This window comes from Dichotomopilus funicola, assembly GCF_033296635.1.
Source record: "Dichotomopilus funicola strain CBS 141.50 unplaced genomic scaffold C8A04scaffold_2, whole genome shotgun sequence".
In the NCBI taxonomy this organism is placed as follows: Eukaryota; Fungi; Ascomycota; class Sordariomycetes; order Sordariales; family Chaetomiaceae; genus Dichotomopilus; species Dichotomopilus funicola.
The window spans coordinates 370,946-384,684 of NW_026944023.1; the positions used below are offsets into that span (position 1 = coordinate 370,946).

Below are 13,739 nucleotides of genomic sequence, written 5' to 3' on the forward strand. Positions count from 1 at the left end.
AGGGCGGTAACAAAAACACTCTTGTGAAGGTTGAAAGGGCAAAAAAAGCCGCTGCTTTCGTGGTGCCACAAAAGAGCGTTTCTAAGTGCAAGAATCGACGGGATCGGCCCACGGCAGAAAATGCTGGGTGCCAAAAGGTTTCAAGCAAGACACACTGGGTCAAGGGAGCTGAGGGGAGGTGTGTGGTGGGGGCAGACCGTATTTCAAGAATACGGCTTGCTTCCCGTTGAATCTGGTGGGCAAATAAAAGATCCCTGATCTGGGCTGCTTGAGCCTGCGCCAACAAGGACTGCCCGGGTGGGAAAGAACGGTTAGCATTCCGGGCAGTGACAGAAAAGACTGGAGTGCAGCTCATGAGCACGAAACCGCAAGGCAGGGCCAATTCTAGACCTGTTTTAATTTGCCGCTCGCTGTGCAACTTTCTCCTTTCTTGGGCGTCGTCAGCTTTTGACCAGCCCGGCCCCCCAACACGAGCTGGCGATAGGCTTGATATATTGGTGCGACGCAACCGATCCACTTGAATTCGTGGAGATGTTTCGCCCCTTTCGTCGATTATTTTCCTGCCCCAAAATGACGGGATGATGGTCCACAAGGCGAACGCCCACGGCTTTCCACACCAACTATACACTACACTCCACTCCACTACTATAACGTTCGTGCATACACAGTCGAACTGCGAGTGGCAAATGGGGTCACACCGTATCAAGACATAACAACTCACAGCAATGGCAGCTCGACATTAGCACTCGACCACCCACGAGTGGCTGTCGTATGAAGGGCTGTGGGCCGACTTGGGAGCTCGGTCGGCAGACCCGGAGGGAACCTTTCTGGTCGCCGCTGCGCCTCACCAACCAAGGTACGCTACGTTACCGAGCAACTTGGGATGATGAGGGGGTGCGGAGTCAACCTCAAAAGTCTCCAAAGCAACGACTTTCGCCAACCCCTCCATTTTTTTCGGAGACTCTAGAGTTCCCGAGTTCAACCGTTGATACTACACAGGCTACATCCGGAAACTCCCCACGTAGTATACGATTGCGTCCAACTTGGCACTGTACTCAAACTATTTTCGATTGATGAAGGCCCCCTCTCGCCCGTGGACGTTTCATCGGTGGAAAAGCAGGCTTGAAAGATTGGAGAATCGAAGTCGATCGGGACGGCCCCACAGCCCCCTGTGTCAAACCAGGAACCTCACAGCGCCAAACCAAGACCACCGCGAAACTTGGCCATTGCGCAGTCTCGGCAATCGGAAACTGAGTATTCGTAAATGATAACCATTGAACATTGTAGTGTATTCTACTATGTAGGGTTTTGGGGGAGTCGCCTCTATTCATTTCCCTCCTGTCAATTTTCAATGGCGGGCCCTCTGGAACCCCCATCGGCTGAGCCACCCCGGCGAGCGCGCGAACTCTTCAACCCTACGTCAGTCGCGAACGATGATAAATAGCAGCCGAAAGCGGGCAGGGAACAAGTACTAGTAGTGGCCGCGCAAGTTTTCGGAGCACAATTCTAGAATTTACCCAAACAGAATCTTCCCGTATGATAACGCGGCAAGGTTTGTCCCACGCCAAACTGCAGGAGAACAGGTCTATTCCGCTCCTTAGTCGGAGCGCAGCCCAGTCCCGAAACCCCGAGGCTGACTTCTGTATTGTTGATCCATTTGCTTGGTGTATGTTGTATCCAGCAGCACTGCAATCGATGCTGAGATCAAGAGGCTCAACTCAGCGATCCAATCAACTTGCATTCCGATCGGACTGCAGCATCCATGCTGATAACGTTCGGTGCCGGGTCCGCTCATTTTCCCAGAGCCGTCGTCCGGAAACATGCATGTCTCTCGCGGCCTGCCTGGGGAATCTTGATAAGTTAAATCGCAAATCGTCACGCCATTCGTGGGTTGCCACTCTTGTCGCCTGCCTCTGGGGTTAATCGTCCATCCATCGTCGGGACTCCGAGGAAACGCACTTGCCTTCGCGTCGTCTCATGGTCATTGGTACGAAGACTGTGTGACATGTTCACCAATCTCCTCTTGGAACGCGCATCTACTAGTAAGTGGATACGATAATGCTCCTCCGCATTGCAGGAGGTGATTGTCTTATCGATAGCGGTGGAACAAGCCATGGCGAGATCTTGCCGCATGGCAATACCTTCAAAACACCCCCAGGTTGTATCTTGAGTGCAGAGAGTACGACAGCGGGTTCCAGGAGGAGACGCGGTGTCCCATTACTGCAGGATGATAGGGAATGAAGATTTTCCTGTCCCACCCCGTGAGATTGTTGTTTACCAGATTCTCGCGCCAATGTGGTCTACATATGGCTTTATTATCTTGCATAAACACGGCAAGCGGAAGCGGAGGCGGAAACAGCAGCTGAGGGCCCGTGGTGCAGAATGTGCCGTCATGACCCGATGGCGGTGGGTTCGTGGTCAACCGGACCCGATATTTCAGGTCCCCGAGAGGGTACCTGCGTTAACATCGGGACCTCATGCATGCTCGACTACAGGCGCACATTATACGAGGTTCAGCCCGCAGCGACGAGGTTAAATGCATCAGTTCTGTCTTCCGCCGCAACCAAAGCGCGACGCGCCAGTACAAAATATGGGACCTAGGATGTCAGGTGTAGAACACTGATCTAAAGGCAAGGACATGTCAGCTTGAACGCGGCTCTGGGGCGTGGACGGAACACCAAAAATGGCAGCAGTTCCATGGGTTTGGGACGAGGTTGGTAAACCTAGATCGCCGTTTTGGGAGCGCTATGGGGGCGCTCAGGACCGTGGAGAGTTGGTTTCCGTTTATGATTCTCAACATCTAAATTCAGCCCATTGCTCTTAAAAGTAGCCATGCTCGTGCCACCTGAACTTCCATGTCGGTGCTTTTGTCGACCTGTGGAATTTATAGCCCAGGTTTGGCCATTATTGTTGTTATTGTGACATGAGAGAGGACCGCAAGGCCCCCTCCAAGCTGCCTTGTGTCCCTCACCAGTGAAGCACTGTCCCGTACCCCATGTTGCGGATCCTCAAACGGCATCGTCATTTTGGCATTGCCTTGATTTTGAATGCTAGAAGCACGGCCATTCCTGTCGCGGCCCTGCCTAACCCTGATGCACCGAAAATCATGAACCACCGTTACCAACTAACTCCGGCCTAACCCAGTTCCTTAAATCGAGGACGGGTAGAGCATGATGCGAACCGAGGCGCCGAAAGATCTCGAGGGAAGAGGAGTGGTGAACTTCGCCCGGACAACACCGGAGTTGCCTGCGTAGTATTTGTTAGCAAAGTCTGCCCTGCCCATTTGCGTCTATAGTTTTCATGATTGTTCCCTACCGTGTGGCCTGGTCACCTTGCCCCAGATGACGCGGATCTTGGTGCCGCGCACCTCCTTCTGACCCCGGTAGACGTACGCGACCCGCTTGCCGGCGTAGAAGCTGCATCCTGCGTTAACCCTTGCACCCTCCCAATTGCTTGTATCCCGGGCTCGTGAGAACGTACTTGGCTGCGGCGGTGTCATCGACGCCCTCGATCTTGATCAGGCTGGTCTTGGCGTGGGTTGTGTGCCGGCTGCGCTGATAGCTCAGGTGGCGACCCCTGTGGGAGAACCGAAGTTAGTCTCGAGGCCATTGACGGGTCAGGTCGTTAAGCGGTTGTTGGTCGCGAAAGGCGAGTCCATCGCATGCGCAATTGCAGCCGGGCGGTTGGATGGTGGTTTCGGCATCGTCGTCGGAGATTGCACTTACTTGACGTATACTACGCAACACAGTTAGAAACCTCCATTATTTCGACAAACTGCTCCGGTAAACGGTAATGGGGACGATCGCGATCGCTTCCCCAAGATGGGGCAATTGGGTTAACTCACGTCTGTGACCAGCTTCGGTAGGCATCTTGTCGGTTTATAAATTCCCGAACGATCAATATCTTCCGGCCACGGTCGAAGGATACCAGCAATATGTCGTGCTGATTCGAGGTCCGGCGTTGGGCGTCGTGGTTGTGGCTCTACACTTCCGATACACTAAGCGATTTCAAAAATTCGCGTGGTGCGGCTGGTAGGGCTTTGGCGTACTTTTTTGGCGGAGCGGATTATCTATCATACCGGCTGTGTTCTGGAAGTCAAGTGGGGAACCAAAAAATGGTGGGGTAATCCTTAGCCACATCCCAGCCACATTTTTCAAGAACCTGTGGCTGAATAATTCAAAAACGATACGGAGTCCTTCCGTGTCGTCTCCTGCACCGGCGACCTCTCTTTCAATGAGAACTCTTCATGAATTTCGCGATTCACAAATAACCTTTCACTTTGAACACCTCCGGAAAGCTCTACACCTGAATTATAATCACATAAGGTAGATCCCCCACTGTGTAACTTTGAAGCAAACCTCATTCCCGCTTTCCTGGAGAGTGGCACAACAATAGACAGTGAACGTCAACGAGACAAGCCCGTCAGGCTCCTTGGTCCAATTGGCCAGCTGGATTGCGAAGCCGGCCCGGATGTCGGAGTCATCATGACAATTTGGTCCCACTCTCCGAAACGGGCGGGATTGAGGGTCGCTTCCACGATTGCAGCACCTGGCGGTCTTCCAACCAACCCTCCAAGGATCACGAGGGTAGATAACGTAGTATATTAGAGATACTAGTTAGCTTCCTGATACTGGCCACCGGCCAATGATACTCTAGCCGCTCTTGAAGCCCACGAGAAAGCGAACGTTCACACCGGAAAACCCGGGGTTTCAGATTCCTTTGTCCCAGGGCTCGCTCTTTCAATGCGCCGAACGAAGTTCGCCGAGTGGGGCTAAGCGCATTCTACCGGCGGCGTTCGAACATCCCAGTCCATCCCAACAACGATCCTTGAACCTCCACTTGGAACGTGGGATTTTTGCCGGTTTGAAGGTCTTGTCTTCCATCTGGCCGCCCGTTCTTTTGGAGGCCATCTCGATGCACAGATCGGAATCATCAGGAAAGAGAAGACGCTGCAAATATCCGTCTTGCCGCTCTCGCAGCTGGGCAGCGTGTCGTTAATGAAAAAAGCTCCTCAGAACGGACCTTATTAAGGTGCTTGCTTCTAAACACCTCTTGCCCCACCACCCCACCAAACCCCAACCAAGATGCAGCTGCCCCGCAGCGGTTGACAGCCCTGTATCCAATTCCCTTCGACTGTGTCCGGGCGCTCGAGACTGTGCTGAAAAAGACGTGGGATCAGCCAGGTGGCCAGGACATCAAATCTTTGATCATGAGTATGGAGGCGTGGGGGCAGGGGGGGCTGTCTTTTCATGGGCTGAGTGCTATCAAACATTTCGATTAATAACCCGAATAATTATTAGCTGTGACATGTTTGTTGCTGAGAAATCTTTTTGCAAGAAACGCTGCGTTGTTTCGCCTCGTCTTTGAAACCAAAAAGGTTAAAAGAAAGAATATAAAAACAGCATCTTGATAAGCCACTCTATCATCAAACCAGTAAACGATCGCCTTGCCTTTGCGCGTTGCGCATCCCCGAGGGGCCAGGTGCTCTTATGAAAACACGGTAGTCAAGTGCCTTACCAACGGGTTACAAATTCGGCGAGGGGCGTGCACCATTCGGAGAAGTCGGAGGAGCGCAAACTGTACTCGAGGACCTGGACCCGTGAGGGTTGCAAGACGCAGGCCCAAGCTCTGGCCCGGTGTCAGGGCAAAAGCCAATACGTAAAGGCGGGGTCCCTGAGTAAGCTGCCCCTCGTCGCAAATGCCATGAGCTCCATCTTCTGCGCATCACTCATCGCCCCTGCCCGGTTGAAATACCATTACCCCCGAGGTTTCCATGCGAGTCGGGCTCCGATCAATTTTCCATCTTTGTCTTCCTCGCCGGCGCCACCACACAACCTTCTCCTCGTGCCAATCTCCGAGACCAACGAAAAGATTTGAGACATACCACGCCAGCTCATCGTCGACTGCCTTCAAGCTTGCTCAGGAGGAAAAAGACGCTCGACAAGATGACCACTGAACTGCACTCGGGGTGAGTTGCCCGAGCCCCGCCATGCGCGATACAATTTCAGTGGAGCTTCTCCGAATGGAAGATAGAATCCAAGGACATTTTGCACAGAACTTGGGTCACCGGCAACAAGAGCGTTGTGCGCTGTCGATATATGATGGGGGATCGGAGAACGGCGCTGTGTCTCGAAGGCTGGCTAATCATTTTCTAGCTCGGTCGAGCTCAAGGACAACACCGTCATTGTCGTCCTCGGCGCCTCTGGCGATCTTGCTAAGAAGAAGACAGTATGCTGAACTAGTTGAAATCCCATTGGCGTGCCAATTAGCTAACATGTCACAGTTCCCGGCTCTCTTCGGACTCGTAGGTTACTCGCGGATGTTATGGTAAAGGGGAAATATTAGATCACTAAAGGATACCGCAGTACCGAAACCAATTCCTGCCCAAGGATATCCGGATCGTTGGCTATGCGCGAACCAAGATGGACCACGACGAATACCTTCGTCGTATCAAATCGTACATCAAGACGCCGACGAAGGATATCGAACAACAGCTGGAGGAGTTTTCTGGGCTGTGCACATATGTTTCCGGCCAATACGACCGGGATGATTCGTTCTTGCAACTCAATAAGCACCTTGAGGAGCTTGAGCAGGGCAAAAAGGAAACTAACAGGCTCTTCTACATGGCCTTGCCCCCTAGCGTGTTTACCATCGTCTCTCAGCACCTGAAGAAGTGCTGCTATCCTGCCAAGGGTGTTGCTCGTGTTATTGTACGTCACGCCGGAGATCACTGCTTTTTTTGGGCTCTTATAAAGGGATATTAACACATTAGTAGGTTGAGAAGCCTTTCGGCAAGGACTTGGCCAGCTCCCGCGAGCTCCAAAAGTCTCTCGAGCCTGACTGGAAGGAAGACGAACTCTTCCGAATTGACCACTACCTGGGCAAGGAGATGGTAAAAAACATCCTCATTATGCGATTTGGCAACTCATTCTTGGGGGCGACTTGGAATCGGCACCACATCGACAATGTGCAGATAACATTCAAGGAGCCATTTGGCACTGAGGGCCGTGGTGGCTACTTTGACGAGTTTGGCATCATCCGGGATGTCATGCAGAACCACTTGCTCCAAGTTCTGACTTTGCTCGCCATGGAGCGACCCATCTCTTTCTCATCGGAGGATATTCGCGATGAGAAGGTCCGGGTGCTTCGCGCGATTCCCGCCATTGAACCAAAGAATGTCATCATTGGCCAGTACGGGAAGTCAATTGACGGTAGTAAACCGTCGTACAAGGAGGATGACACAGTTCCCAAGGACTCGCGGTGCCCGACTTTCTGTGCGCTTGTTGCGTACATCAAGAACGAGCGGTGGGATGGCGTCCCCTTCATCATGAAGGCTGGAAAGGCGCTCAACGAGCAAAAAACGGAGATTCGCGTTCAGTTCAAGGACGTTACTTCTGGGATTTTTAAGGACATCCCGCGGAATGAACTTGTGATGCGCATCCAGCCCAATGAGAGCGTGTACATCAAGATGAACTCGAAGCTTCCTGGTCTGACCATGCAGACGGTGGTTACAGAGCTTGATCTTACTTACCGACGGCGGTTCTCGGACCTCAAGATCCCCGAGGCATACGAGTCGTTAATCCTCGACTGCCTGAAGGGCGACCACTCCAACTTTGTCCGGGATGACGAGCTTGACGCCAGCTGGAGGATTTTCACTCCCCTCCTCCATTACCTGGATGACAACAAGGAGATTATCCCCATGGAGTACCCATACGGTAAGGAAAATCTCTCTGTGTGGTTTGTTTTCCATTAACTGACTGACACTTTCTTTTCCCATTAGGCTCTCGTGGCCCCGCCGTACTCGATGATTTCACTTCATCGTACGGCTACAAGTTTAGTGATGCCGCCGGATACCAGTGGCCGACGACCTCAGCGCTTGGGCCTGGTAACAAGTTGTGAGTAACGTGTTGATGTTCACAGAAGTTCTCGGGTACTGTTTGGACAAGGTTGAGCCATGGTCTTTGGACACAACTGAACGCATCGGTTATGCTCAACGCTGACCCACACACGGCGCAAGCTGATCACGGCCGTGTTTTCCGGTATGGGACGCCACGATCGACTTCATGGGCCTTGGACCGTTAGGGAGTCCGAGGGAGGGCGGAGGGGCGCGAGCAGTGTCCGGGTCTTGTTAGCTATGTAGCTGTGTGCAGTTGTGTCTGTATCTCTTCCATTTCACTTCGGCGGTTGTAAGCGGTTACACAACGCAGGGAACGGGGTAGCACAGCCGCTCAAGGGTGCTTGATATGCAACACTAGTTTACATTTTATGTCTTTGCTTTCGTTGAGCTGAAGCACTCATTGTTGTTTGGTGGAGCACCTGGAAGGAGATACTGCAAGAGAGCCAAGTATGTTCTCCACGGCCTTGACGCCGTAATGGACTGCCCCGTTTCCCGACCCTTGGACAGAAGTCGAATGGGTGGAGAAATTTCCGTGAGTGAAGTGTACGTGGATGTATATCAAATTTATGTATTGGATGGCATTCTTGACACCGATTCAATCGCTATCAAATTCCATCATCTGAACCCTTGAGAGAACATCGCAGCTAGGTCTGTCGATCTTCGAATGACGTAGAGGAGCCCTCAAAAACACGAACACTACGAGGCATCGTTTCGGAGATTCCGGCCTTTCTGGGCGGTCGCAACGTACAGAATATCAGTGGGTAACGGGAATGGCGATGCGTAATTTGAGAAGCAAAATCTTAATACTAGCAGCCGGACGGGAATCCTGACGCAGCAAACCTTCGAGGTTATCTTAACCTCGAGCCGCGACGTCAGGGGAAAGAATTGAGGGTCCCAGCCATTTCAGAGTGGAAGTGGGGGCAGCATGGGGATTCAAAGGTACTTTCAGCCTTGCATTTCAGGCATAAAAGTCATACCCCTGCCACACCCCTGGTCCAAGAGGCCTGCATCCCGTCCGTTTCTTTGAGAAAGCGGACTGCCTGGAAACCATTCATCCATCATTTCCCACTTCGACGATTCCGACTGCGACCAACAAAGCGACGTCGCCGTTCATCCACCAACATAACCGACCGCATCGCAACCAGAAGCGTTGCTTGATTACGGCATTTCATTTTACCTTTCCCCTACGCGACAGTTTGGGTGAGCGACCGACCAACGCGAAGAGCGGGCATCGCCGGGCGGCAACGAACGAGCTTTGCGACCGATCGACGAGAGAAGCGAAACCTGGAAATCGACGCGACATATTGCGGGCGCGAGGCGCGTCGCAGTGCTGGGGCTGGGATAGTGATGGGTTATCGCGTCACTCGTGCCCTTCCTCCATTCTGAGCCCTTCGCTCGCCAGTTCAGGCACGCCAGTTGCTGTCGCGCCTGCACGCGACTCTGGGCCTTGATTCCGACTTTCTCGGCCTGGGAACTTCATCGCTTGTTTCTTTGAGCGTCTATTTCGAAACCCCCCGGTGGTGGGACTTCAGGCACGGCTGACTTCGACTGCTGCGAACCTTGGCCGTATGGAACCCGCGAAGCATTCGACGACAAGTCTGTTTTTACTGCCATTCCTTTATTGTTCTCCTCCGGGCGCCAGCCCGAACGACTGTCATCTACGGGTCGGGCGTCTATCTCCGGGCTCCTCATCGGCGACCATTAAGTGGCCGCAAAGAGGCTCTTCGGTAGTTTAGCCTAGACCGATCATCTGCGCCCATTACCTACCTTCGCCAAGGGCCATCAATCAGCGGACTCGGGTTGGAGATTGCGACTCCACAGGTCGTTTCATTGATTTGACCTTGTCGGTGCCGCAAGGGTGATATCTGGGGTAGGGGTCGATTTCATAATGGACAGCGGCATGCGCACCTCAACCCAACCGGATCATGCCAAAGCCCCTATCGTCAATGGCGTTAAGGAGGAGAGCGTGCCGGTGAAACGCGAGTACTCCGGGAGCAGCAGTACGGACGACCACGGCGGGAAAATCAGCGGCGACTATAGCTATGTGGAGAACAATCTGCGGACGGCCAAGATGGAGGAGGCCGCCGATGAGGTGGAACACATCACCACGGATCTCATACCTCTCAGCTTACTCCTGAGCCGACTTGCTCAATATTCTCACATGAAACTACAAGAGTTTATTCTCGAAGCGGCGTCAAAACCTCTCCCAGATCACGCGCTAAATGGCAACGCTAAAGGGGCTATCGGCGGCATCAATGGCCACATGAATACCAACGCCAATGGCGGCATAAAAGCCCCCAGTCCTTTTCATGAGGACACATCGGCAGAGAGCTTGGAGAAAAAGACGATGGCCCTCAAATTCATGCAGGATCTGCACTCGCGATGGGTCAAGGCACTCGTCATTACCGAATGGTCCAGGAACGCCGAGGAAGTTGGGAGGCTTATCGATCTGAGGACGCATCTTGCCCAGAAGCTGGAGAGGTTGGGGCACACGTTTTGGGAGATGGTTCAGGTCAAGACCTCCATGGACTTTGCGAAAATCCCAAGCCCAGATTTGAAGACGGCTCTAGAGGTGCTTAGCACCGGCGCCGTTCACTGGATGCCCGACGTAGGTTGCGATCCCGTTCCATGCCTGTCGCCGTTCTCATCGCTAACGTGATTGTATATAGTTTGGTTATATCCCCAAACCACCATTAACACCGCAAGAAACGTTGAATTGTCTCAACGAAGTCGAAGTGAGCTTGCACATGAGACTCCAGCTTCACGAATATGAGAAGCTCCCAGAGCCGTGGAAGGACTACAAAGTCGACAGTGGTCGCGTTACCCTGACCGTGCCGGGCGAATTCGAGGTCGACCTTACAGTGTCTGATGACGACTTTGAAAGCCAATTTTGGTTCCTGGATTATCGGCCTATTTTCACTCCAGCACCCGCAGTGCTCTCAGAGGGGGCACGAAGCTTCATTGAGAACCAGGTCAACGGCATCCTCCAACTCGAAGGCTTGACGGGTTGCTATAACTTCCTCCACGAACTGACTCTTACCACCAAGATTGGCGAATACACTCGTCAGGCAAATGAGCTCAGCCACACTGGGCGATGGGCTGGGACATTGAAGGTTGAGAGGTTGAACCGGGCGCTGGGTATTCAGTACTGGGCACAAAGCCCCCATGCCCAGGCATCACCGAGCTGGATTCTCCTCGGTGTGCACAGCGGCAAACTCTCACAAAAGTATGGGGAGCCAGATTCACCTAGTCGTCTCCTGTTACAGTGGTTTCGCGAAGGGAAAGAGCCAAAAGGGATCGACATTCCGTTTGACACTAGCAATATCTCTGTTGAGACGTTACTAGCCACTGTCGTCTCAAAGCACATCGAACACACACTCTCGTCGATATACAATACGCTACAGAGCAAACCCCGATACGCGCAAAGGGACGGCAAGTTGGTTCTGCGGATTGCGCAACATCCCGGGTCGGAGTCTTCGCTTACGATGCAGCTCATCGGTGACAAGGAAGCCGTGCTAGGTATTGGGACTTGGTCAGGGGCCTTCTCTTTTAAGGACTCTTCCCCAATGGGGCGGGACTGGGCGCAGCGCATGAATTCCGTGCGCAACCCTGCGGACGACGGTGCAGCTATGTTGGAGCATTACAGGTGGTTATACAGCGCACATTGCCTCAAGAAGCTGTCGAAGTCGACCGACTGGGTTGTTCTGTCACAGGCCCCGGTCCCGCAAGACGAGACAAAGCGTGTTGTCTATTCACGGGCTACAACCATCCGCCCCCCTTTTTATGCGGTGTGGGCTAGGAACGCTCGCTGGAACCCGCAGTGGTTTGCCATGATGAGTTTGAGTCTTGGGGGGGATCGCTGGTGGTTGGTGGAGATGTAAGTTCCCTTCTTGCTGGTGTTCTTTTCTTCTTTTGTTTTCTTTCCGCTCCTTCTTCGGTGTCTATCCCCGTATCCATCATTGCAAAAGAGTTTCTTCTAACAGTGGAATTCCAGAACACCCGAGGGCCATGGCTTAACCGGCTTCCGGGTCCACACATTCACAGAGCTGCCTATGCGGCCTTCCGACCTGCTCTCATCCTCTAGCCCCCTGATACCAAAGCTAACCGAGCACACTACCAACATCATGGCCCAAATCTACGACCTTCAGGGACTCTACCAAGAACGCATACCCCATACTGTAGCCAGACTCGGTGTCGCTGGAGCCCTCGTTACACACGTGCAGTCGGCGGATATGCTGACGACGAAATCTGACTCTCCGAGCCTACCGGTCCTCTCTAACTCCGTTAATTCAACTCATTCTCTCAACACCACCAGCAATCCCCGGACGGCGCCATGGGCAGCGAAACTCATCCCGATTATTTACAGGGGACCGGCGCCTATTCAACCCCCACAATATCAAGAGTTTCTGGCCCAGTCCGGCTCGCCACAAAAGCAGTGGCCGCGGCAGAAAGGCATGGTTGAGGCGACAGTCAGCGTCACTAACCGTTCTCGGTTTCAGCTATTGCAGCCCCAGCTGGATCGTGACGTGTCATATCACCACCAACAAGGCCAATTCGTCCTTCGCTTTCACCCCGAGGCCGTTTCAGGGACAATCCCCTTGCTTCGAGACCGCATGCAGGCGCTCGATCGCCTGGTCGACATTGTCAATGCTCTCCGCACTTGTGGAAAGCACATCACAGCCGAGACGATCACTCTCCGCGAGATTGTCTTTTCCTACAGCAAGATTGGCCCGAATGGCCAGTCTACTTCTCCAGATAAGGACTCCAAGTCACAGGGATGGAAAGTCCGTCTTGATCTTGCTGCCGCCGAGGGCGTGAATGTCATTCTCGAGACCGGAAACCCCCATCTGCGAATCATTGACTTTCTGCGTCTGACTGCGAACACACCCGGCTTCAAGAAGCTTCCAGCTTACCTCGTCTTCACACTACCGCTCTTTGATGCGCTCGAGAAAATGCAGGACTCGTGGAATCCGGTTCTCGCAAAAGAACAGGGGGCCTGCTACGTGTTCCATAAGCGTTTGGACTGGGTCACTATTCGCTTTGCGCTCTCCGGCGCCAAGAACCGCCGGGTGCACCTGGACATCAAACCCCGCGACAAAGATGGCAACCTGTCCTGGCACGTCTACCGCCCCAACACCGACGACAATGTCAACAATGAAAACGACGAGTTCAACAAGGTGCTGAAACAGCGTGTCTGGTCGACCAGTGGCAAGGGTTTCAAGGGTCTCATGAACAGCGCCGTCGCAAACTGGGAAGAGGGCATCGGTAACCTTCTAGTCCTCGTGAACGAGGCACTCCAGTCACTTGCCGGCACACCCGCTCCCCCGCAACAAATAGTACAGCCGCAGCAACAACAGCAGCAGGCCCTTGTCCAGGAACAACAGCAACCGCAGCATCAGCCACCGCAGCCATCACAGCAGCCGCAGCAACCACAACCCCTCGGACACCAGTCGTTACAGCAACAGCAGCAACAACAGCAGCCTGGCGGGCCCGCAGGCCGATTCCACCAACAACTCCAACCGGGCCAGCAAGCTCACTACCAGCAGCAGCTCCACCAAGCTCGTCTACAGCAACGTCAACAGATGGCCGCCCAGGCTCAAGCCCAGGCACAAGCCCAAGGTCAAGCCAGGGCACACAACCAGGGCCAGATGCAAGGACAACAACGAGGGGGCGGCGGAACGGGGAATAATAAGAATGCCCCCGTCGTGGTACTGGATTAAGGGAGCAAGGAGGTTTCGGGGAGGTGTTGGTTGGGATCGGGGGTTTGATTGAGTTGGAGGGGTGCATTCGGTACTTGCGTGCGTGCATACATATACTGGGCTGGACTGGGTTGGACTGGGCT

General features: G+C 53.5%; 3 protein-coding genes across 3 annotated transcripts; 2 read left to right on the forward strand and 1 right to left on the reverse strand.

The window, feature by feature from the left end:
* Positions 1 to 3,148: 3,148 nt before the first annotated feature.
* Positions 3,149 to 3,869, reverse strand: C8A04DRAFT_24243 (60S ribosomal protein L33-A; the record flags this gene model as incomplete). Its single annotated transcript, XM_062779046.1, has 5 exons — positions 3,149 to 3,246; positions 3,316 to 3,416; positions 3,481 to 3,576; positions 3,726 to 3,735; positions 3,845 to 3,869. The coding sequence occupies 5 exons, from the start codon at positions 3,867 to 3,869 to the stop codon at positions 3,149 to 3,151; spliced, it is 330 nt and encodes a 109-aa protein (XP_062641067.1).
* Positions 3,870 to 5,945: 2,076 nt separating this feature from the next.
* Positions 5,946 to 7,899, forward strand: C8A04DRAFT_33831 (glucose-6-phosphate dehydrogenase; the record flags this gene model as incomplete). Its single annotated transcript, XM_062782623.1, has 6 exons — positions 5,946 to 5,968; positions 6,156 to 6,228; positions 6,284 to 6,304; positions 6,366 to 6,710; positions 6,776 to 7,715; positions 7,781 to 7,899. The coding sequence occupies 6 exons, from the start codon at positions 5,946 to 5,948 to the stop codon at positions 7,897 to 7,899; spliced, it is 1,521 nt and encodes a 506-aa protein (XP_062641068.1).
* A 1,886-nt stretch (positions 7,900 to 9,785) lies between these two features.
* On the forward strand, positions 9,786 to 13,617 carry C8A04DRAFT_8744 (mediator complex subunit MED14-domain-containing protein; the record flags this gene model as incomplete). The annotated part of the gene is made up of 3 exons (XM_062785227.1): positions 9,786 to 10,505; positions 10,567 to 11,774; positions 11,892 to 13,617. 3 exons carry the CDS (start codon positions 9,786 to 9,788, stop codon positions 13,615 to 13,617), a joined length of 3,654 nt encoding a protein of 1,217 aa, XP_062641069.1.
* Between the last annotated feature and the right edge of the window lie 122 nt (positions 13,618 to 13,739).